The sequence below is a fragment of the Solenopsis invicta genome, chromosome 9, assembly GCF_016802725.1.
Source record: "Solenopsis invicta isolate M01_SB chromosome 9, UNIL_Sinv_3.0, whole genome shotgun sequence".
In the NCBI taxonomy this organism is placed as follows: domain Eukaryota; kingdom Metazoa; phylum Arthropoda; class Insecta; order Hymenoptera; family Formicidae; genus Solenopsis; species Solenopsis invicta.
This window is the reverse complement of record NC_052672.1, coordinates 6,110,152-6,136,700: the sequence shown is the minus strand read 5'-3', so window position 1 is coordinate 6,136,700 and position 26,549 is coordinate 6,110,152. Positions and strand designations below refer to the sequence as shown.

Below are 26,549 nucleotides of genomic sequence, written 5' to 3'. Positions count from 1 at the left end.
TTTAATATTGATTATATGACCTTTTAATCTAATTTTTAATTGCCTCTTAGTTTGCCCCACGTACGAGACATCACAATTAAGATTATATGTACGGGATTTTCCACTGTTCTTTTATCATTAGACACTTTATTTATAGTTGTTGTGAGCTTAGCTCTTATGACTAGATTTCCTTGTTTATATATTTTTTATCGATATGATGAACTATTTATTTAGTTTTAGCTATTATTTATTTATCATTGGATGGAGAAGAGCTTGATGAATCAAAACTGTTTTCAGTTTAGATTTAATAAAGTTTTTATTTATATATTTGATTAACAAGCTTTTTCATTGACTCTTTTAGTTTACATCTTAATATTTATTTCTATATTTACAATTTTGATATTCAGATTTTGAGAAAAAAAATTAGTTACGTCCTGCAAAATTGACATCTTTTCCAATATAAAATAACTCTGGTATATATGCTAAATTTACCGAAAACTTAGTTTATGAAGTACCATTTATTATTTAAAATGTTTAAAATAAATAAACCAATAACAACTTTATGTTGTCTATTATTATAAACAGAAATTTTAGACAAAATATTTATTTTTATATATTTAAAAGAAAAAACTTTCAGGGTAACTCCGGTATTTACGCGAACTTCTGAGGCGTAAATCCTCGCACGGCATAATTACCCTATATAGGTAGGATGTCACCTCCTATAAGGGAAGATGCCACAAGCATTTAAATAGCGTAATATAATAGAAACTTGCTTGTTTTGTTTATCTACTGTAGACGCTCAGGTTTAAATTAGAAAAATATAAAAATGAGTGATAAAACGTAAATGAATAATTTAGGAAGCAATTTCTTGTGCTTTCACACTTTTATAAATTTTAAATGATATTTCAAAAATTTTAAATATTTAGAATTATATAAACAATGCAAAATTGTAATTCATAAAACCATACGAAGGTGATAAGCCAGAAAAGTTATATTTTTTACATATTGGCATTTTACCCCCAAGTGTTAGAGGCCGTCTACAATATGTGAAGTAAACGCAAAGGCTGGAGTTGGAGTAAAAAAATAAAAATAATTTATTCGCTTACGAAGCGTGCCATATTCCAACTCGTTACAATGAAAGTATCTTTATACTTTTACTTCTTATGCCAAGCTTACTCCGCGCATTAGAGAAAAATGTCTCTGCGGTTTGTATACACGTAATGATTTCAAAAAAATATAATTTATAACATGTGACTGCCACGACCTGGCTCGAAACTGTAACAATTGCTTGGTTTTAAAATAAGTATCATAGAGCTGTTAGATTATCAAATATTATAAAGATTATATTTTACGATTTATCTTTTTGCGTTCTTACGAGTCTTTGCCGATCCTCGGTAGTATCGAAATTCCCTTTATAGCCGTATCTTTCCAAGTCTATGTGCACTTATGCGCAATCGGAATAACTAACCTCCTAATTTACAAAGAAGTCAAAGTTGCTTCTCTCTCTCTTTACGTCAATTGACATCTTCCTCCGATTTACCTTAATTACCTTTATTTAGATCCTTGCGTTTTCCTAATGCAACTTCTCTTGCCGTATACCTTGCAATCCTGCGCGGTTCCATATATATCCCATCTCAGCACTTTCCTTCGTCCTCTCTTCTTTATTTCTCATCCCACTTTTACCTCATATTATATTTCCACACACTCGCTATATTTTACGACACGCACCTGCGCCTCATCTTTCTCGCTTTTCACAGACATCTACAGCGTAAAATAACTTTCTCTCCTCCCATCTCTCCTCCCGTTCTCTAAGTCCTCTTCATCGTTGGCGTATCGATATCTCTCCCGCGTTATCGTTAATGCGCTGCAATTCTATTTCTACCGCCATTCAGCCAACGGCCGACGTATTAGCGATTTTTACCGCCGTATAGTAGATCAACGGCGACGAGACGCGCGCATCCATCCTCCTAACACGGACACATAGAAATTTATACGTCTGCCGTTTAATCCGAACATTTGATGGATGTCCGCTTTACAACCGCCTCTTTCGCTCGGCGTTTATCGGTGGACGCCAGAAACGTGCACGCAAACGACTTCATTAACTGCGCGTATACACGCGACGCTTGATTAAACCTTTTGGAGACTCTAGAAGATACTCGATACGAAAAGAATTGTTAAGAAAGGGATTTGCGTTAATGCTTTGTGCGCCGTTACTGTTAAAAATCGACTAACGTAGAAGGAACTCCCCTTTCATTTTAACAAATTACTTGTGATCTATCTCAAAGTTTCCAAAACTTGTTTGCAAATCTAATTTCTTACGTGATTTTTTTTTTTTTGTATTTTTATTAGTTGATTATTCGAAATACGTTCCATCTGAAGTAGTACAATCTTTATAGCGATAATACGATTTCTAGAAACATCCAGCTAGAGATGATAATGGAATCGATGTCGAATCGACATCGATTCAATGATTTCGACGTTGAATCGACGTCAATTTCGTTATCATTTCTGGCTGGGTATTTATGATAATCTTTCTTTGAACGATTTTGAGAAAAAGACTTCGATCAAAGTCTTATGTATTTCACAATTTCCGAAATCGTCTTAAAATACAGTATTTTCAGCTTTATTTTTCCAACTTCGAAAAAGGCACACACACGGTCAGTGCAATGGATGATCAAACACATTGAGGGAAAAAGATCATATCAACAACCATCAAAGAAATTCGAGAGCAAATAGCCCCTCAACTATGTATTATAAAGTTGTAATGAGAATTATAAACAAGTTAAATGAACTGAGAAAATATAGTAACCATTCGTTGGATAATTATAGAAAAATAGTAACACAACTGTAAACGATGGAAAAGTGGAGTTGGCTTTAAAATCGAAATCTTTTGTTCTTCTCTTAGCACTTAGGATGCTACACTATGACTGCTTTCATAATTGTTCCCGTCGTGTAAATACTTAAACGGTTTTGTGGCTCTATATATATTTACATAAAATAATCTCAACTAAACAAGGGGAGATTAACTTGATTAACAGACAATGACGAGCGATTTAATATAAGTTATTTACATAAGATCTTCGTTTATTCATAGTAATATGAATCTTGTAATATATTGGAACTAATAGCGAACATTTCGACTAACGTAGAGTCTTTTTCAAAGATTTTTAAATTGTTATGTTACATGTTTAAAAAACAGACATAATTGAAATAGCGGATACATTTTATTGCAATTTAGAATATCGCGGATATGAGTTTTAAAATGTAGTCAACCACTTTAGAGTAGTAACAATAAAAATAATGAGATCTACATCAATTTTAAAAACAGTACATAATTTGAAAAACAATAAATTAACTTAATAATAAACACCGTTTTAAGAATAGTCGAAAATGTACAATAAAACTCAGCTAGATCCAATAAAGTACATAATCTACTCGTAGTTTGACGGCGAAAATGGATTGATTTAATTTGTAAATTATGAGCCGAGTATGATGTCAAAGAATTTATCAATTTAAAAAAACTAGAATTAAATTATAAAATATAAGAATCGCTATAATGTAAATTATGACCAAATATAAAACAGAATATGTAATTCTTATTTAGTTAACGACTAGATTTGTGAAAAACCGTGAGACGTGAGGTTTCCAAAATGTGTTACCGGCCCGTCTGTTACGTATGAATTCTGATAATCTACTGCGAGTAGCGAGAGAGACATAAATAGAAATTCTAATATAAGCTGACAATAATTTATAGATGTGAAGGTCAGTTATAAACATCTCAAAACTTTATTATTGCTAACACATCAAGTAAGTATGTAAAAATAAGAATTGTTAAGCAGTTTAGTATCAGTGTTCAAAGTTTAACATCAAATCTCAAATAAAATTACATTATTGATATCAAAAATGTATTGTAATAAATGATTGATTGGTTATTATTGACATTATGCCTTATTAAAAAAATAATTGTCTTAACTAGAAAAATTTAATTGTCATAGCTCATTTGTACAAAGTCTATATAACTACATATATGATACAGTTGAGTAGCTATTTTACTATCAATCAATAATGCACATAAATTGTTGCAAGGTGACTAAATTTTTTTCAGTATTTAGTACTACTTTAATTACTTTATAAAACAGATACTTAAATTTCACAATTAACAAATTACAATTGCTAGAACCATTTTGTTTTCTCTCACTGCATTTATTAGGACACCTTTAAAGACCATATATTATCTCTTTACTTCATCATAGTTTTCTCAACGAGTGTAATCTCTCAAAAACGTAATCTCATTTTTGGCCTCGCAGCAAATGAATAATGTAACATAGAGAGCGCAATTCTATAGGATTAAAAATAAAGTTTTATAGAAAAGAATTTCATTCGATTTCAATTCCGATCGTTCTTAATTGTACAATCTGTAAAAAGGAGTCCGGAAACTTTTAGGACAGTCCGTGTATAAAGTGCAAATGGGCATAGCAGTATAACTTAAATTACTTTTCGCTTTTTATATTTCGTGTTTAAACACACTTCGCTTTGAAAGTAGAAAAACAATCTGAAAACGATCTGAAAGTTACTAAGATAAAAATACATCATAGTCGGACTTGTACGAGAAGTTTAATACGGATGTGTGCATGACACAGAAATGTCTTGCATACAATTAATAATTTCACGTATGATAGATTGTACCGCACCGTCCCTTGTCGCGAGAATCTCGAGCGATCCTCAACGTTAAAACTGCTCCTCCATCGACTACTGTATGCTACTTTTGAGAGGTGTTTATATTTCCGGAAGATGGATGCGACTCATCAACTTCCGGAATGTTCTAATCTCAAAGTATAAAGGAACGGATGTGTCTATGGGCGGAGGGGCTCTGAAAGGAGGACAAGGGACGATTGACTTTCGAAGATAGATTCCAATACCATGAATGGACTTTTAAGCAGGCTTGCATCAGTTCTCTTCTCTGCTCTCTCTCTCTCTCTCTCTCTCTCTCTCTCTCTCTCTCTCTCTTTCTCTCTCTCTCGCCAGCTTTTCTACAACATTACTCTTGCCGTTTACTTTCTCGTGCTCTCCGTTATCCCTTCGTCGACTATGGCTCAGCTCGGATGTTTTCCTTCTCGACCCTAAATCCGTATTTTCTTGTGCTCCCTACTGGGTGGAAAACTGTCGCCCGAAACTATGTGCAATCCTTAACATACTAATCAATCGAACGCATACACATAGGACAGATAAAAATAAATTCTGCTCATCCGATGAGATTTGGTTTGTTCTACGTTGTATAAACATTGGCAAAATTGTTTTTTCTTATTTGTAAAAATACTATGATGGACACAAAGTGAAACAATTTTAAAAAGAACTACAACAAAAAAGAATTAAATTTGTAATATATACATTGAAAAAGTAAAATTGGATATAAATTATTTATTATTAACAAGAAATTTTAGTTTATTTTTATTATAGTGCAATAATTATAATGCAATAAATTTTTTTGTATAATAAGTAATAATATTCAATGCATTTTGGCCTATTGAACACGAATCTATTAATCAGGTTTGACTCACAATTTTAAAAGAAAATAGTGTCAAAAAAACCAAAAAATGATTATTTTGATGATTAACATTACATCACCGACAGTAAAAGTTTTTTCAAACCTAAATCTTATTCATTCTTCTATATTTGTACTATTTTTTATTTTTACTCTTTTGTTTCATTAATATATATTGTTATTGAATTAACAAGATATTTCTAATTAGACTGATGCTGTTGATTCAACAGCATTTTTTTTTAAATGTACTTATGGAATTATTTATTTAGTAGCCCATCATTATTCAATAACGCTAATATACCAAATACACTAACCAATATTTGTTATAAAGCATTTATACTTTCGAGTATTTCGAAAGTTTTTCAAGATACATTTTTAGACATTTAATTGTACATATTTCCTTATTTTTTTTAATTGAGCGTATTATCATACAAATATATTTGAGTTCTTATTTAACGTTTAAGTATTTTTTTGTTTAACATTTCGAATTATGCAAAACTAAATAATGACATGGGAATTTGCTAATGTAATCTCTTAAGCATGTTAACATCTAATATAGCTTCTTTCTCGAAGTTTTCATCTCGAAGTAATTATTTGAAATCTGTTGTTCACATTTGTATTTATTCTACAATATTTTATTTTTATTTGTATTTATTCTACAATATTTTATTTTTATTTTGAATAAATATGTAATTTTATATTAATATATATAATTTATATTAATTTATATATAATTTTATACTAAAATTTGTTGTTTAAACAAAACCAATTCTTTAAATTTATTTATGTAGTAAGGGCACCTTATTGTTTTGTTTTTGTTTGATTTCTATGCAATATTATCACATTTTTTTTCTAATATCCTAAGTAAAAAGTATTTCAAAATTTCAAGTCTAAAATTGATTAAATAACACATCGACAAATGTAATTATGTTAAGTTTTCAATTTGAACTATCGATTATACAAAAATCGATTATACAAAATATAAATGGTGTAAAACTACTTTCTCCTCTGCTTACAATTTACATCATGTGATGTAGAGCTAAGATTCCATTTTTATTAATATATTTGGTGACCGTCAGAGCAATAAACGAAAAGGAACAATGGTCATTTATGCGCCTAATTTATTCCAAGACACGCGCTTCTCCGGTACAAGACTTGCAATTTCCGCGGTCGCATCGATTTCTCGCTTATGCTTGCACGACGAACGCGCTCTAAGCTCACAATCTCTGATAGATAATTCTGTTTATTGCAGATAAACTCCGGGTGGTCACTCGGTCCGGAGCTCTGCGACATGTGGACCAGCAGCGACGTTCTGTGTTGCACAGCCTCGATATTGCATCTGGTGGCCATCGCGGTCGACAGATATTGGGCAGTCACCGATATCAATTATATACAGGTTAATTAACGCCGTTGCGGTTACCGAGAGGAAGTCGGAAATTGTTCGCGATACGACGGGAACGATACGGTCTTCGTTATCCGCTACCCGCTGACACCGGCACTCTCGCGCCGGGCGCGCGAGATAGGGTAGAACCGCGCGGGAGTTGACGCGATCGCGATTCCATCGCGTACGGTACTACGTATCGTCTCGCGTAGATCTCTTTGAATACCCAGAAGATCATCGTGACGCGTGCAAGTACAATTTTATCAGTTTAGGAATGACGTTCGTAGAATCTGAATAGGATCTGGCGAGCGAAGACCCCGTGCGTCGCAGCCCTTCACAATATAGGGGAAGATGGAGCAAAACGTAGTAAAGTTTGATGATGAATAAAAGTTAGGTTTTTATAATCAATTAATTATCTGTACTTCTTAAATTCTCTATCAATCTTTCAATATAACTATTAATAAATAAAATCTTCAGAGAACTATAAACTTTCCCTATAAGCGCTACAATATTCCTATAATATTATATGAATATTATTAAAAATTAAATATTAAAATAATATTTCTCGAGAATATTATTCAAAGAATATAATATTTTTTAATTATTATAAAAATGTGTTGTATTAATTTTATAAGTCCGTTTTATGTAATATTCATAGTATATTATTTTAATATCTGTGGAATATTATGAAAATAATTCTACGAATATCACTTTTGTTCACAAATTAATGTGAATTATTACGCGTAAAAAAATTCATAAACTTTATAATTGTTACATTTAAAAGTTATAATATTCCCAATAATTTAAAATATTATTTATATAACATTATTTACTTCTCATATAATATTCATATAATATTATCAGGAGTGGACATATAACTACTTTTTATTAATACTAAATAATATTTCAGAAATATTTAATATTAATTAATATTTTAACGCTTATAGGGTTATTTTTAAAAAAATAAAGAAAAGCATTTCTCTCCACCTTGCCCCAGGTGGGATAAAACGAGATATCTCCGTGTGCAAGATGGGATACATTTTAAAAAGAATATTATAATTTAATTCTTATAATGTTACAAGTGAAAAAATGAGATAAAATCATAAGAAAACTGCAAAAAAAATGTAAATTATGGTCTAATTCAGTAACGTAGCTGCCTATTTTACTAGCTCGTGGGTAACTTTCGATAACCGAGGGGCCATATTTGATACGTATACTCGATTGTGATTCCTGCATTCGAATTGTGCGATAAAAGGGATGCTCGTCTTACCATCCAGTCTTGCCTCACTTTTCCCTACATACGTAAAAATTTTCTCCAATGCTCGTTAATTTCTCTTTTCTACAGATTTATATGTAATTTATATCTACTCGGGAAGATTTAATCTTATTCTCTCTTTTGAAATCTCCTTACATTTTTAACGTGTCTTTAGTTTAAAATCCGCACGAGCATCATTCGTTTTATCCACCTATCTATCGAAAGTGTAATAAAAGTCAGATTCTTTCCCCAGAATTCAAGTCTGCGAGACAGATATATCAGTACACTCGGATCTATACATTTACTGCGGAATAAGGTCGTGAAATCGCTCATAAATTTTCGTTGAAAATTGGGAAAAGGCAAATTCCATCCTCTCGTGCGCGTACGCTGGTGTAAGGAAAATTACAGGGAACACTGTTCATGAAGCATGAAAAAGGATAAGACCGCAAAGCGAAACGAGCAGGACTTCCCACCTATAAATATATCTGACCGGTATGAGACGAGTGTGTAATACTCTCGACGCGCACCCTACGGCTCAGAGCTAGTTTGGAATTAGCTTAAAGCTCGATAAGCCGCGTAGCGATCAACCAGCCCGATCGAATTTAACGGCTAACTTGCATTTCCCAGCTGATAGAAAGAGGCATGCATCGATCCCTTAACTGGTCGAGTCAATTACCTTACACATAACGGGACGTGCAAGAAATTGACTCGAGTCCTGTATCCGGCGAGAAGATACATAGATAAAACAGGCACTGCAATTTTCTTAAACGACCGGAATAATATGCTCTCTTTTTTTCTCGCGGTCTCTCTTTCTCGAAAAAAAAAAACTAGGTTTACGAGCAAATCTAATTAAAAGTTTAATTTACTGATACAAAACAGTGTTCTTAGTAATGGGATCTTGCGGTAAGTATACAATTTATCGGGCCTGCAGTAAAGCGCGTTATTCTAATTTCAGAGTTCTACAAAATGTATTATAGTAATGGCAAAAATTTACAACGGCATAATATTTATAGTGATTACACCACCGAGCGTGCACGAAAAATATATGGAAATTGTATCGCGAATATTGAATCGACATACACCAAAAATGAAGTCATTGAAGCGCAGGAAAATGTGAACGTTAATTGTTCAGTTAGCTTTAAAGCGATAAAACGATGAAATACAGCATAAACGCGGCTCTTCTATTTTAAGGCAAGGAATCCGAGAAGAATCGGCATCCTGATCGTCACCGTGTGGGTGGTATCCTTAGGAATCTCATTAGCGCCTCAGCTCGGATGGAAGGATCCTGATTATTTGAACCGCATAGCCGAAGGGACGTGTCTCGTGTCACAGGATCCTGCATATCAGGTGAGTGCTTCCGGAGAATTGCGAGCGGATCCGAAATACTTGATTAATATTCGCGATTGGGAATTGCGCTAGTGTATTCGGCGGAAAGTGTTAACACTTCGAGGAATGTTATGCGGAATTTTGAGTTACTCCTAACTCAAAATTGTCACACATAGCTAAACAGACTTTCGCCGTTTCAGAAATTATAATGGAAACGTCAAAATGTAAAATTTTAATGAAGATGAATTTTCATTCTCCATCTTCTCGCGAGATGAACTAGTTTCCTAGATCTAAGTTGTAATTTTTTTAATATAAAAATGCATGATGTGTATATTTAAAACAAGAAAGAGAAATTGATATATTACTATGAAAAAATATATAACAATTATCTTTCAGATTTTCGCGACATGCGCCACGTTTTATGTTCCGCTGTTAGTTATTTTATTCCTGTACTGGAGGATATTCCAAGCGGCGCGAAAGAGGATTAGGAAGAGGCCTGGCACGATCCTTCAACCGCCACGCGAACGGAGAGGCATCCTCAGGCTCGTCACGAGAAGGTTGTAGCTTTTTTGTCCCATGCTTCCTTTTGTCACGATGTCAGAATCCCTACCTAAATCTCGAATGTGTAATCGAACGTGTCACCTTTCGCGCTCGCAATAAACTTGAAGGACTTAGCAGAGGGGGAGAGGGTAAGAACGCACTGTGAGCCACGTAAAATAAATCTCGCAGGCGCGGCGAACTGCTGAGAAATGGCGTAAATCCTTCACAAGATTTAGTCTGCTCCCCTATATCTCGCCGAGAACACATTTTTTATAGGGTTCATAATTTAACTTGTAAATAAATATTTTTATAGCACGCAGTATTTTATCTCAAGTGGCTTAGCATGATCTAAGCATTTTTATCTCAATGACCAGTGCAGGCCTTTGCTACGAGAACAAAGGTATGAGTTTACCTGTTGATCGTTCTGTCGTAAAAAGAACATTATCACTGCTTAATAGTCGCATATCTTCTCAGCTCTATCGCCTTTAAAATAAATTGCCTTTGATATTATAAGCATTAATAAGCGTAATAAGAGTAATTTATGGCATTCACTATAAATTACTCCCCATTAAATTATCATTAATATTATATAACTATTTGCTTAACACGTCGCGGCGTCGCTACGAAGCAATGCTATTGTAATGATTTATTTTCAAATAAGTATGAATAATCATGCATTTGTTGCGAATTGTTTATAATTCTATTAAACGAAAAATAATTTCTCCATTTGTTTATTCTGCTTCAAAACTTATTCTAAATAAACTCACGGGTTAACTTTACGTGTATTATTTTTTCTCTTTTCTTACACAGTTTTAATAATTATTAATATAACAACTAATTCTAATTTTGCTATATTATAGATATATTTTAGATTATATGCTAAATATAATGTAAGAGAAATACCGTATTCCAGTATTTATAAAGAATATATGACTTATGTATATATAGCCATTCTTTTCATCGCTTCTTTACTTCTTCATTCAACGGCCTTTTATAAAGATTCTTAATATCGCCGTCGACCCCGCGTTTTGTCTCAACTACCGTCATTATTCGCGCGATAACAAGCCAGCGACGGATGAGCTTTTCTCTTTCTCTCTGTGTTTCTCTCTTCGTCTCTTTTAATCAGAATAATTATGATTTATCTGGTTGTAGGCCGCGTGAGGAGTCGACGGCGTTCACCATCACGAGAACCACGCCGGATCACTCGTCCATCTCGCCGGAAAAGTCGTCGTCGTACAACGGCGCGAATGCCACACCGTCGACGACGGTGACGCCGACGGCGATCTCGACGACGACCACCACCACCACCACGACGACGTTAACGAATCCGACCAGCACGAGCCAGCAACAGCCGGTGGTGGTCAAATGTACGAAGCGCACACGCGAGACGATCGAGTCGAAGCGCGAGCGCAAGGCGGCGAAGACCCTGGCGATCATCACCGGTGCCTTTGTCGCCTGCTGGCTACCGTTCTTCTTCGCCGCGCTGCTGCAAGCCACATGCCGGACCTGCCAGCCACCCGAGATCGTGTCCAGTGTATTCCTGTGGCTTGGATACTTCAACAGCACCCTCAACCCCGTAATTTACACTGTGTTCTCGCCGGAATTTCGGCAAGCATTCAAAAGGATGCTGTGCGGTGGTACGCGGGGACTTCGCTGACAGTGGATTTAATTCCTTTGCTCCGTGCGCGCGGCCGGATGAAGGGGATACGTGAAACTCTTGTACATATACAATGCAATATATACATATACATTTACATTTTCATTTACATATACGTACATCTATGTATGTATGTATGTATGTATATATGTATATATGTATTGCACACGCTTGCTACCAGATTTCCTCGGTGTTGTGTAATATCTGGATGCCCAACTCTAAATATTGTTATATTAAGTGGATACATTCGTGCGGTTATCTGCGTATTTTAGATATTGAAAGAGATTAATGTTATACTTATTTTTAAATACTTTCTCACATACGATCGTCATAAAAAGTTAAAGATGTCTTATTTTCTGGTATAATTATTAAATCTTATCTTGTTAATATAGCCTCTATGTTTTTATCAATGACATTGTAATGTAATATCAATTCAGGACATATTGTTCAAAGCTATCCTTAAATCAGGGTTGAGAAGTAACGCATCACTTGTAACGTCGTTATCGTTATAGCAGGGATGTGTGAGCATTTATAAGATCGAATCGAATCGAATTAAATTGAATCAAATTTGAAATTTTCATGTCTAATCAAATCGAATTGAATCTCTTTGATTCGAATGCAAATCAAATTTTCCCTGATATACATGCTAATTTAAACATAATTAAATATTTTTTCAATGTTGGAGATTCTTTTTAATAGACGAGAAAATTAATCGCAAGAGCTTGGAAGAATAATTATAAAAATAATGTACTAAATAATATCCCCTACATGAATAATAAGTGAGGATATTATACCGATAAATGAGCATTGAACAAATTACTATGTTGATATCCAAGTTGTAGTACGTAACGCACTCCGTTAGGAAAAACGATGTTTTTAATGCCACCTAAATTCTATAAAATCATGACAAACGTGGTATAAAATGTGGAAACGAAATTACGAAGACGATTGTCTTTTGCGTACACAAATTTTTGAGCAGTTTATAAGATATAAAATATTAGTAAAATATTGAAGATAGATAAACAATTAGGCACGAGACTTGGAAATACACGTGAGATATAAATGAAACAATTAAAAAACAATTAAAAAACAATTAAAATGAGAGATTGGTTTGAAATCAAATTATTCGAAATTCTTGAACTATTCAAGTTTGAATCTTCTAGATCGAAAACAAGTCGAATCTTTTGTAATTCTACTCAATTTGATTCGAATTGTTTGCATATCTCTACGTTACAATTAATTTTTTTTACTAACTGAATTGATAATGGCATTACTTTTCTTTTTTCGTAAGTGTAACAGTAACGTAGTTATTGAATTTAAATTTAACGGTCACGAATTTAACAGTTACTTTTTATATTTTAAATCAATTTGTGACAATTTTCATTGTGTGTTCAATTTTTCATTGTGTGTAGTTTCCATCTATATTTATAATCTGTTATGTTTAAAATCAAACATAATTTTAAAATGTAAACTAATACAATGAATGAATATTACCGCATATATTTTAAAAACACTTTTGAGTTTTAAATTAAAATTTTTAAACACAAAATTGAGAGTACAAAAGATATAAATTTTTCCGTATTTAAAAATGTAATAAAAATCAAATTGTTCTGATTTACAATTTTAACATTTACAATTTTTTTTAATTTTTTTGTGTGATCGTATTAGTTTAAAGTACAAAATAATATTATTTTTTACCAATATTTTATAAAAGAAACATTAGAAAAATAAATTTTTAATGGTAACAAATCACTTTTTCGAAACGGTAACGAATAACGATAACGAGTTACTTTAAAAATTAACTTTTCCAACCCTGCCTTAAACCAAAATCGATTCTGTCTGCATCTAGACACGACAAACAATGTCCAACACAATACTGCTTCTTCCCTTTACAGCTGGTCCAGATAATCAAGCCGCGCGCCGTCATTCTCGTAGATACTGTTAATAAACATGACTCGTTCTCGTAAACGAAGCTAACAAAAATTCCACTCGCGATTAGCGTTAATTATAATTAACGGTAATCGACGACGGCGAGAACGATTCTACCTTAGAATATTTTTGTGAAACGCTTCCCTAAATCACCGGAGAATCAAACGAACGACAATGGTGCAACGTCACTCGCGATTTTGTTTAAGCGGGCGAACATATTTGAATAAATATTTCAATTTATACGTTTAATTCGCCGGAATTAAAGTCAGAGCACATTTTAACGCGTAAACTGGTTGACACACGTATGTGACTTACAATTAATAATAAGAATTGTCGTCGCTCAAGAAACATAAATTTAAGCAATGATTGTAGATTCTTTTCATTATAGTGTAAAAATGTGGATAAGCAAAGGGCCATATGAGTATCTAAGTAATATAGATGCTTAAAATTCACACTCTCTAATATTTTATTTACACAAGAGAAATGTGGACGAAAAAGTGAATGGCTCTGTTAAAAATTTTGGTTTTAGCACTCGTAACGTTTAGCGGTAATGTGTGTACAGTTGATATAATTAAAGTGAACGAGATACATTTCGCCCAGTGAAAATTCCTTAAGATATGCTCTGACAATACAAAAAAAAAAGTCGCGAGGGATGCTCTTGCCGAATTATGTAATTGTACAGTATTGTGTATAAGAGCGTGCGATAGTACTTAGCGCACTCAAAAAGAAAGTGTTAATACAGCACAAAAACTTGCAGAAATATTGTTGCAATATCGCTTCAACATTGAAACATTGCTGTGGGTTCTGTGCTATATAGGTATTCAATTTTAAGATATTAAAATGTTTTATTTCTGTTTCCGCTTTTTTTAAAAACTTAACAATGTTTCAATTTTAAACGGTGTGCAGATTTAGAGGAATTAGGCAATCAAATCGCTTAAAAATAAAGCTCTTCTTTATGAGTAAATTCATTTGTAAAGAAATGAAAGCACATCCTGATTTACGCTTTTACACAATGTTTATTGCTAGCATGTAGATAGAAAAAAATTAATTTTAAATATAAATATATTTAAAAAATGGTGTGACAAAAGGATGATTATAAGAACTTGAAGAAATGTGTTCTTACTTTTGTCAAGATAGAGAATTTAAAAATTGAGGCATTTTTAACAACATTTTTCTTGTGGGATATCGTTTGTTAGGCTCGTAGTTTCCGGCCAAGCCTAAAAAAAAAATAGAAATTGCAACAAAATGGCGGTCGAAAAATGGCGATTTTTTTGAAATAATTTTTATTGCAAAAAACGCGTTTCTTTAAATTTTTTAAAGAAAAACTCGAATATCTATACTGTATCGGAGGTTTGATTGAAAATAACACATGCTCTATATATCCCAAAATTTTTTCAAATTAATCCTCTCTTTTTTCATAATTAAGGCAAAATTAAGAGACAAAAAAATTTTCGAGAAAAACGCGTATGTATATATATATTTATATATATTTATATATATATATATATATTTATATATATTTAATACTAATTTTTTTTATCTACATGCTAGCAATAAACATTGTGTAAAAGGATAAATCTAGGTGTCTTCATTTCTTTGCAATTGACTCATAAAGAAGAGTTTTATTTTTGATTGCCTAATTCCTTTAAAACACTAAAAATAAAATTTTTAAGAGCTTTAAACATTTTAGTGCTATTTAAAAAACAAAGACAAAAATAAAACATTTTAATATCGTAAAATTAAACACTTTTTCTTTTAGTGCGAGTATTACCTCCGAGCATTACTGTTAAAATAGCTATGTATAAAAGTTTTCAATCTTGGATCTCCAAAAGTATGTACGTAATGACAAGTCTGAGTGTACATTAATTGAAAACGCGACGGAGCGAATACGTTACGAATAGGTACGTGGCGGGAGATGGACTCCCGTCGATCCTGTCGTTATCGTGTATAAAACTCCCACCTTTGAATAAGAACGCAACCTCAAGCTCGACTCGTGCTAGATACACCTTACGCTTTCCTCAACTTGGTTCCAAGTTAGAAGTATTTCTCTTTGGGAAATTTCTCAAGCGCGCAAAAGATTTTTCGCCGCCTTACGAAGATTTGCTTACGCAACTTTTCTCGTACGGAGTTTTTTAATAAATAAACTAAATAAGGTATCCAATACGAGCAACAGAATTGAATAGAAAGGTCGCAAATATATTTCCTTTAATGGTGTTACAGAATTATTTTCACGAATTACGCTTAATGTAAAATAGGTAATTGTAAACGACAGACAATTGATAAATATAATAAGCGTTAATATGAGGGAGAGAATCGTGAGACGTCACAAGTAAAATGTCGCTATCTAAGCTTACACCGTGGACGCAATGTTAGAATAAAAACAAAATGATTTTGCATAAAATCTCTGTCTAAAGGCAAAATTACATGCTACCTGGAAGTGTAACTTTAGCCTTACCATTCGATTCTGCGTCTTATAGGCGAACGTAAGCCTTTGAATTTCTTAGTAGTAGGGTAACATCCAATACTACTGATATCACTACATAATACGACGGATGATGTTTAATTTATACAGAGCAACGACTGATCGGGATCTACGTTCGCGTTTTAAATGAATAGGAATTGAAAAGCGGCACCTTTCTTTCGTAATGTCTACTTCGAAATGCCGAATACAACGTGCACGTGCATTCATTTCGTTTCTACGTCAACTTACGAGTCAACTTACTAGGCGCTCGCTACTTACAATTAGAAGTAAACATAGCTCTAGATTAATTATAATAAAATATTAGACAGATTGTGATAAACGGCGACAATAGCATTCTCTTCATCGGAAATGATAAGACTTTATCTCATCTAATTTTCAAGTATATACAAGTAATGCGAATACACGTTTTCTCACTGAGGGAAATTGTGATAAATAAAATAAAAATACAAAAGATACATATAGTTAAATTTAATTTTTTAAATTAAATTCAGTAACTTTCTTTTACTACTATTCGATAAATATTTGCAACTTTTTTTTATTAACTTAAACTGCTTAAATTGAAATTTGTAGATAAATTCTTCTCATTTCTGACGACATTGTTGCTGAAATGATGGCAATATCGGGGATACGCTTGCGCTATCTAATTATGTCACTAGTCGTCGTTTTACTCACACGACATGACTAATAAAATACAAAGTTTTCTTCACATTCGTTTTGTATGTATGTCTCCAAAAGCAGAAAAAGCAAGGCGTTGTCCGCCGAACATTTTCAGCAATTTCTAGAGGATATAAAAAATCATCGGCATCGTGATAACTCAAGAGAAACAAGAAAATAAAAAATTATTTTACGAATATTTTTATGAGAATTAATTCACCGGGAAAGATTATAAACAAGTAAACTTTTGTCTAATAAACGTTTAATTTTGCAGTTCTAAATATCAATCAAAAGACGGGAAGCTCTAATAGCATTAAAAGAACGGTAGCGCCGCTCAATATACTGAACAAACCATGTTTGATGTGGTTAACACTTACTAATAACGTTCTGTCAAAATGCCACAATAAAATTGAATTGGAAGCAATTTGCGTTTGTGAAATGTGAAATACATAAGCTTCGGCGATATATAATTAGCGGCAAAATGTTCAGTGGATAACCGGGCAGATCAAGTAACGCTTGTAAATCGACAAACAATCGTATCCACGATCGTTTGCTTTCCCGTAAATATTGTCTCGTGTGGGAGATACAGAAAGACGTTAATGAAATTACAAACACGTTTAGACGAGAGAGCGCGTTCGCGGTGAAGCATCGAGATGAAACAAATGGGGTAGAGTCAGCAAGATAAATATTATCCAGCGAATTAAGTCTATAAGATCACGTAATCATCCAGACGATAACTTGTTGATATAAATGCCAGGTAATGTTCACTTGAAGTCTTGCAGAAGCATCGAGAGAAAAGAGAGGAGAAGAGGAAGCGTAAGAAAGAGCAATACGAAAGAATGAGAAATGAAAAGAGAGCATGGATGTGACATGTACTTACAACGATGCTTCATGTGTATTTGTCTTTGCAATCATAAAATGAAATAAATCATGGAAAAGTTTGGAGAAACTTGCTTGAATGATTTTACATGTGTTTGCAATGCCAGCGATATCGGTGCCTGGAGTTTCCTGCGGTCCTATTACATATTTGTCGCAGAAGTATTTTCTGTTTTTCATTTTATTCCATTTATCTATTTATTTTCGACTTTTTCAATTATCAATTTAATTTTTCTATCACTCATAAAGCATCTTTTCAACTCCCATATAAAAAAACATCTAAGAAGAATTAAAACTCCCATATTTATGTCTCATAATACAATACATTTCTCTCCTCACCAAATTTCCAAAGATATTATATCATTTTTATTTATTTCTTTACTTTTTTATCATTTTTCTTTATTAGAAAAATGAGGTAGGTATCATAATCAGATAATTATAATTAAATGTAAAATATATATAAAACTACCATACATAGCAGAAAAGATTATTATTTAAGTTAAAACGCGAATGTTAATTTTACATGATATATTATTTAAATATTTGGTGTTAAATTAATATTCAACATTCTTGGTATTAAAATTTATGAATAAAATAAGTCATGATCTATGAACAAGTATCTATATTATAAAAATAATATAGTTTTAGAAATAAATTTCAAGATAATAAATGAATACATTGTACATACGTGACAACACATTATAATAAATGTTAATTTTCACTGAACAAATATGCTTCCATAATTTGTTTTCAAAAATTGGAATTCTTGGAAAGAACCTAATTTAGAATGTTGTACCTTTATGTTGATTCTTTTACAGTTTTATGATAATATTTCTATTGCTTTCGAACATATTTATTTTATAATTTTATATAAAAATTTGAGTAGATTATATGAGATACTTATGCGATAAATATTCAATTTAGCACAAATTTTTCAACTGCGTAGAACTCTTTTTCTTAAAGTTTTTTTTTGCGAAATCTTTTCAAGCACTATTTGCATTATTCTAAGGATTCTGTGTGTTTAAAATTTTTCTCTATAAACGCGAATAGAAGCGTAAAACGCAAATGATTTCGACGGCAAGTGAGGAATAAAAAATGACAAGAGAGAGACAGAGTAAGTGTTATAGAAACTGTTATTAATTGTTACTAAAAACTTATGGATTAATTTTATGTTTGCTATGTTGCTATTTATTCACAGATGTTATATATGTATTTATATATACATATATAACATCTGTGAATAAATACTTGTATAAAATTGTACTTTATTTATTCATATTAACACATATATGTATATGTCATTGATATTTTTTATGGTTAAATATATTATAAATTATAGTATTTTATAATATTTATAACAGAATACTTTTAAACACAGTAAATGGTATATTTAAAAATTGTTAACAATCTTAGATTATACAATAGTGTCTCTGAGAGTCGTGCGCTATGACAGTAATAAAGTGAGAAATAGAAACGGCAATAAGTATGAGCACATACCTTTGCAAGATTTGCACTTGCTCCTTGCAATAATCTTCCCTCTGCGCCGGAAACTCGGGCTACAAGGCAGCGAAGAAGATGCAAAACACGATCAAACGCGACACGACTTCGCACAATACATCGCATCCGACTGACGACGAATGTTGGCACGAACGCCCGACAATTTACTTCACTTCCGACACTCCACGAAACTCTCGAAACACTCGCTCGCGTGAAAAACTCGAAAGGGACGACGAGGACGCGAGTTGAAATGCGCTGCGACGCACCGCGACCTTCCGCCGTGCTCCCTAACCGACCGACTGCCGGCACTGCGTACTGCGTAGCTGCGTGACTGGCGCGTGATCACCCCCACGCGCCTGCGCGCCGCTACCGCCGCTACCGCCGCTGCTACGCAGTGCCAGCAGTCGGTCCGGTTAGGGAGCATGGCGGAAGGTCCGGCGCGTCGCAGCGCATTCCAACTCGTATCCTCGTCATTCCGTACGAGTGTTTGATGCGACCGAGTGTTTCGAGAGTGTCGTGGACTGTTGAAAATGAAGTGGCGACGTTCGTACCGACATCCGTCGTGTCGAATGTATGGTAGGAAGTCGTGTAGCGTTCAATCGTGTTTCGCAGCTTCTTCATTGTTTCCTATTCCGAGTATCCGCCGACACGCGTGAGCACCAGGAGGGTTTCGAGAGTTCCGGAAACGAAGGCTCGCGCGTTCGTGCCAAGTATGAATCAAGACGAATCGTCGGGAGAATCCTTCGTGTCGCTCAGACGACGGTCGGAATCGCGCGGTCAATCGCGTCTTCTCCGTTGCCCCGTATCCCGTATCTCGAGTTTTCGACGGACGTGAGTACCGGGAGTGCCAAAAACGAACCAAGTGTCGCGCGTTTGTGCCAAGTGTGAATCGGGAGGAGGATCTTGAATCTTCGAAAGCGGCGGCTGAGACTACGAGACGGAACTGGACGGAGCGATCAGCGAACGGTGAGTGAATTTATTTGTACGAGTGTCTACTGTTTATTCGCCCCCACATTTCAGCATTTGTCTCATCCTGCGCTCGCATAAATTGCGACTCAGGCTGCGTTCCGATATACACTGCAAGTACTGAAAATCTATAGTTCATGTTACGTATACTATAGATTTTCAGTACTGGCAGTGAATTTCGGAACGCAGCCTCAATAAGCCGTTAGGAAAAATTTAAAGTTCGTGTACGCGCGCTCGGCACTCATCTTTTTGTCAGGTGTGCCAACAGACGCGATTGACGTGCTTTCCGAGGTATTGACCGACTGTATGTATGTAGATACATGGCATTGTAGTGTATATTCACGTTGTAGAGATGGCGTATGGCGTCTCGAAAAATCGTATTAGCTAAACGTGAACATGGCTATTCTTCTCTTCTTCCTTTCGATTTTCTTGTAAAATCTATCCTATCCAAGTTTTTTTTTATATGATTCGCCTGTCGGCCGCGTACCAGCGTGTTTGTAATAGAGTGAAAAAGCGCTGTTAGGATTGCTGATGCAATCCTCGAATTCTTCACCGAGTTTTAACTCGAGTATATTTCTTGGTATTCTTATTTACGTTTTTGTGTTCCCAAATTGTTTTGTTTTGGTCGTATCACTCCCGCCCAATTAATATACAGGGAGTGGGTACCATTAATCAAGAAGTTTTTTTATACGTACTCTTATTCTACAGGATTGCGATTTTCTCTTTTTTTTTGCAATTGTATGCAGAATATACAATTTTGCAATCTTCTGACGCAGTCTTCGTTGATCAAAAATGCACTATGATTTTGTTTTAATTTTTTTAAAAGCCCACAAATAACAATAAATACTTTATCAGATTTCATTGCTGCAATTGCAGATAAATAACCGTGTTGTTATGTTGTATATGCATCTGTCTATCTTTTTGAAACAAGAGCGAAAATGTAAATTAAAATCGGTACACATACACAATCAGTGTGCAGGCATCCCTGTACCCTATAAGAGCTACAATATTCTTAGAATATTATACGAATATTATTAAAAAATTAAAATAATATTAAAATAATATTTTGAGAATATATTTTTTAATATTAAATCTAATATTTCAGGAATATTATTTAATATTAAATAATGTTGTGTTATAGGGTGTATTTGTGATTTCCGATCATGAGTTTGTTTCCTATGTCCCACAGAGTGGAACTTGTAAATGTGCAATCAATGCAAGCCAATGACAAACATTATTCCGGCAGATCTCATGTGAGTGATCTATGAGAAGGCTCTTGCGATTGATCAGCGTTAATTGCGCATTCCACAATTTCCGCTCAATGGGACATAGGAAAATACATCTCTACTGCTACCAATCATGAACGTTCCACAGTTCCGCATCCCATATGAGCGCACCTTCAGAAGCCTTAAAATGTTCTTTTATGAAAAATGGTATGACTAAGAGTGAAATAATTGAATATTTATTTTTACTTTCCTCTTTCCTAAATATAAAAAATTATCTAAATTATTTAATAATATATGTAATAAAATCATGAGTGCGGTGGATTTCACATTTTTATTACATCTATTCCAGAAAATGAAAAAAGTTTTGCTACATGATAGCAACAAACTGAATCCATTAAACGTAATAAACCTATCGGAAAATGGTATTTATTTTTTTTTGTATTTATACATTGTATAAAAACATTTATATACAAAAAATATAATTTAATATCACAGTTAAGAGATAGTACAAAATTATATTTAGTTCGTTCCATCTGGTCGTGATCTGCCTGCAACTTTTGGCATCTTTTTGTTCGTTGAGTCTTCTACTTCTTTAGGCTTATAATAATGAGGCGCCACTTCGAGCAGCCATTTGCTTTCAATTTCTGTCACCTAAACAATACATACGTATTTGAATTCCATGGCATAATTCTTAAATCCTTTTTACATTTACGGAACAATGGTAGTTAATATTGATTAATAATGTTCTAATTAAATGTTATAACAAAACCGATCGGAATTTAAATTTAGACAGTTATTTTGTATTCACATACTTGACGCATAAATTCCTTGGTAGTGAGGACAAGTTCGTGATAAAGAAGCCAACGCGGAAGATCCTGAAACAGGGAACTATTTGGATGTATCGCGACTTGTTGATTATGCTTTGCAGTTTTGTAACAACCTCCCTTCGACAAGCGTGCGACATGGTAGAAATATCCAGCTGTAATAGCCTAAAACAAAAAAAAAAAAAAAATATTTCCATTATTTTATGACATATAAGCAGATTGTGATATTAACATACCTTTCTAATATTGACTGTTTCTGTAATTCCCGAAACCAATTCCATTTCTACACGCTGCATCAGGCCTACCAATTGTTCTCTAACGTCCCTCGCTCGTTTCATAGATCTAAAACACAAATCGTAACAAATATATTTGGTGAAACTTTGCTAACATTATGTATTATCAACATATACCTGTGCTGTATGAAATTCTCGTAACACCAATGTGTACTAAAATCGCTCTGTGCCCATTGATTATATACATTGAGAAGAGTAAGATGATCACCGCCGGGTACATGAAAATTCTTGCGTGCAGCATCCGCGTGTATAATTTTATCCTTTGGTCGATAAAAAATAGCACCGTTCACTGAAAGCATGGCCGCGATGGTAGCCACTTCTTCTGAGCAGCGATACTTCTCGCTTGCTAACAGCATCTTTGCCATCATCGGATCTAGCGGAAACTCGGCCATTCTACGACCAAGTTTAGTTAATTCTCCGCGATGATTTAGCGCGCCCAGTGCGTATAACTGTTCCATCGCCAAGATTAGCGTTTCGGGCGGTGGAGGATCCAAGAAATCGAAATGCATCAGATCATCGATCCCGAGAGCTTTCAAAGTAAGCACTGCGTTACCTATAAATATCATTGAAATATTTTATTGAATTAAATTTGAAGGAAACGTATAACATATAATTCCAGCAAAATATATTGTTTTTTACTCCGTAACAAAATCATTGATTCTTACCCAAATTAATCCGTTGAATTTCGGGTACAGTGTTATCTTCAAGCTCATGCTGATAAGCCCAAGCTGTGTATAAACGAAAACACTTTCCAGGTGCTACTCTTCCCGCGCGACCCGCCCTTTGATTCGCGGATGCTTTACTGATTGGCACGACTATCAAACTTTCCATGCCGGTGCGTGGATTGAAGTTGTTCTGTTTCGCATAACCAGGATCTATTACATATACTATGTTGTCTATAGTCAATGAAGTCTCCGCAATATTAGTCGCTAGTACAACCTAAATAAAGATTTACTTTTAATATATTTAAATTTTGTACACGATTTTAAAGAATTGTTTAAAGAAAAAATTTTCCTTAAAAAGAGAACGTTACCTTTCTCGCACCAGGTGGAGTCGGTTGAAATATTTTTACCTGCATATCACTCGGTAGATTTGCATAAACAGGTAAAATCAAAAGTTCTGCCAATTTACTCCCTAATCTTCTCACTCTTTCCTGCAGCATTTCCTGACACGTCTCGATCTCTTCTTGCCCTGTGTATAAAAATACATTTGTTATGCCATACAATAACATTTTAGCTACCTAAACACTTACCAGTCAAAAATACTAATATATCACCCGACGGCTGCGTTACGTGAATTTGGATAATAGAAACTACACATGCTTCAATATAATCTGATTCTGGCGCTTTTGTATAATAAATATCAACGGGAAAACGACGTCCGGGAATTCTGAATATAGGAGCATCATCAAAGAATTCACTGAATTTCGTAGCATCCAGTGTAGCTGATGATATTAACAGCTTCAAATCGGGACGAAACCTCGCAATATCTTTCACCAGTCCAAATAAAATATCAGTATGTAATGTACGTTCGTGCGCTTCGTCGATTATCATTACGCTGAAATATATACAATAGAAAATAATTATTATATAATGATAATGTATCAGTATATTAAGAGATTAAAAGCAAAGCTAAAAAGTCCCTTAATCCTCTAGTAGATTGTGTTGCACATTTGCTTTTCGCATATAGCAATATTCGCTTTCCACGCGTTATAAGAATATATCAGAAAATTCAAAATCTATGCAGTTTAATTACATTTAAAATGGAAGTGTGCAGCATTAATTACTAAAATATTGGTTCTTATCAATAAAAGATTAGACGTCAAAAAAATTAAAAATTAAAAAATAGATTTTTAATTAAAAAAATATATTTTTTATCAAGGCATTTTTTGGTAAAATCAGTTAAAATTGTTGCAATGACAATAAGATGCTACGGCCTCTAGAGACCATATCGTCTTATTATTACTTTTCTTGATTCTAATGCACATAAATATACCTGTAAGATGCTAGATCGGGTTCACTGAGAAACTCTCGATGCAATGTACCATCAGTCATATATTTGATACGAGTACGTTGAGATGTGCAATCTTCGAAACGAATAGCGTAGCCAACCTCGTTGCCCAGCTTAACAGCCATTTCGTGGGCTACTCTCGCAGCCACTGACATGGCCGCAACTCGCCGCGGCTGTGTGCATCCGATAATCTTATCGTTGTCCGCAAATCCAAATTCGTACAGATATTGTGGAATTTGCGTCGTCTTCCCTGATCCCGTTTCACCCTCTATTATCAAAACCTGAAATACAAATATGTAATATATATCTTTTGTATCTTATAACATCGTTTATTATAATCGATAATCTAGGTATCCGCTTTTCCTTACCTGATGTTTTTTGATAGCTCGTATTAAATCCCCTTTGAAAGGATAAATAGGCAGACTCTTTTTCGTCTCTTGTATCGTTTGCAAACTTTTAACATGCGCGGGAGGACTTTCCTTGCGTTTCTCATCTTCATACCCAGGCATATGCAACACTTGAACAAAATCTATCATCTCATCCTCCATGAGAAGATTATATTCTTGTTGAGCTGTAATAAAAGATTATAAGATTACTTTAAAAATAGACATCATATAAACAATGATGTATTTTTAACAATTCAGTATGTACCTTTTCTATCTTTGGCGCCAAAACGAAAAACAGCTGACGACATTTGATCTGATTCCCATTTGCTCTGTTCTGATTGTGGTGGTTCCTTATCCACTGTCGTATCTGGTTCCGGTTCCATCTTACCCTTTTCAAGGGGCATATGATAGCGCTGCATACGCTCAAGTTCTCTTGCTTTCTCATGTTCCTTTGCCAAGTGCAGTAGCTGCTTCTTATGTGCTCTCTCTTGCTTTTCTCTTTCTGTTAACCTGTATTATAAAAGGGATTATTAAATCAACAATTATATCTTAAAAATATTAATAATATACATAGTTTATCCAAGATATTACATGTTTTCATCAAAGAGATATTCATCGTCAAGGATATCGGCCTCTAACTCAGCAACTTTGTCCTCTTTACGTTTCTCCAGGTACTTCCTACGAGACTCAGTTCTCAATTTGGGTATCAGCTTATCTTTTGTATCAATCTCCATAATTTTAAGTCTCTTTGCTGCTTCAGCTGCAAACAGTGACAAGCAATAACTAACTTTTCTTCAAATGTTTATAACATTTATAAAGTACCTGGATTAAATAAATCCACTTGAGCACAGTATAAGTTAACTTTAGACTCAATTTAACTTGGTTTGTCTTTTTCTAGTTCTAAAAATAAAAAAAAAATGAGTTAAATTGAATTTAAAATTTAGGTAATTGTTCAGAAGAGGCTCTTGTGCATCAATTTTAATAAATTTAGACTCAATCAATGCGTTTTTGCATGAAACGAAAGAATCTAGTAGAAAAGTGTCAGTCTGCCCCCCCAAAATGAAATTAAGTTATAGTGGTGCATACTTTATTTTAAAAATTACGTTTGAAACAAAAGTGTTTAGCATTAATCACTGAAATAGTGTTTCTCTGTTTGATAAAGTTTTTAAAAATAAGTGTGAAGTAGATCTTATTCATATAGTCCAGGTACTTGAAGCATTCTTTTGACATACCAGCTCCAGAACCAGCAGGCATGGCAACGTTGCGCTTTTTGCTTTCATCTTTTTCCTTGAGACGACTGGCAAAACTATCTCTCTCCTTAATATCCTTTTTGCGACGTTCTTCTTCGCTGTCTGTATCCTCGCTCGAGGTTTCTTCCCGCCTGTACTTGCTCATTTTGGAAGATATAGGTTATATCAGCGCTTCTTGCTTCCAATCTTGGAACGCAGAATAACAACAAATCACGCGTACAATTAAAAGATGTACAACTTGCACGATAATAAATAATTAAAAAATATCGGATTTTATAGTATTAAAATCTTATTCGTCTCTATTAATGTAAACCAATTCCTAGTTCAACTTGCGGCTTACTCCAGTTAGAGAGGAACAACTGGGAACAACCAAGCACAAGTCAAACTCTTGAGAGGCGCCATACCGGCCTTTTCCTATAACGCTAAAATTTCCTGGCGCACTAACGACACATATCCATTCTGGCTCGAACTAAAAT

At 34.0% G+C, this 26,549-nt stretch overlaps 2 protein-coding genes across 8 annotated transcripts in view; one reads left to right on the top strand and one right to left on the bottom strand.

The window, feature by feature from the left end:
* LOC105199174 (5-hydroxytryptamine receptor 2A) overlaps positions 1-13,211 on the top strand; it is a 251,336-nt gene extending 238,125 nt beyond the window's left edge. For all 7 annotated transcript variants that reach the window (XM_039453385.1, XM_026138037.2, XM_026138034.2 and 4 more), the window contains exons 6-9: positions 6,774-6,917; positions 9,349-9,504; positions 9,880-10,040; positions 11,176-13,211. In XM_039453385.1, coding sequence (XP_039309319.1) covers positions 6,774-6,917; positions 9,349-9,504; positions 9,880-10,040; positions 11,176-11,680 — 966 coding nt within the window. In that variant the 3' untranslated portion in view covers positions 11,681-13,211. The remainder of the gene's footprint in view (positions 1-6,773; positions 6,918-9,348; positions 9,505-9,879; positions 10,041-11,175) is intronic.
* An 8,489-nt stretch (positions 13,212-21,700) lies between these two features.
* On the bottom strand, positions 21,701-26,544 carry LOC105199175 (pre-mRNA-splicing factor ATP-dependent RNA helicase DHX16). Its single transcript, XM_011166146.3, has 12 exons — positions 26,056-26,544; positions 25,415-25,583; positions 25,089-25,333; positions 24,806-25,008; positions 24,423-24,718; positions 23,680-23,984; positions 23,461-23,618; positions 23,093-23,366; positions 22,545-22,980; positions 22,371-22,476; positions 22,123-22,299; positions 21,701-21,961 (listed from the first exon to the last, which is right to left on the bottom strand). Exons 1-12 carry the CDS (start codon positions 26,216-26,218, stop codon positions 21,830-21,832), a joined length of 2,664 nt encoding a protein of 887 aa, XP_011164448.1. The 5' UTR covers positions 26,219-26,544; the 3' UTR covers positions 21,701-21,829.
* Positions 26,545-26,549: the final 5 nt, after the last annotated feature.

What these genes read in the sequence shown, in the direction of transcription:
- LOC105199175 (XM_011166146.3), bottom strand. Translation starts at nt 26,218, where the DNA reads ATGAGCAAGTACAGGCGGGAAGAAACCTCGAGCGAGGATACAGACAGC. An exon ending in TATATTAGTATTTTTGACTG is followed by an intron (nt 23,619 to 23,679) that starts GTAAGTGTTTAG and finishes TTTTATACACAG; the next exon opens with GGCAAGAAGAGATCGAGACG. An exon ending in AATTCAACGGATTAATTTGG is followed by an intron (nt 22,981 to 23,092) that starts GTAAGAATCAAT and finishes TGATATTTATAG; the next exon opens with GTAACGCAGTGCTTACTTTG.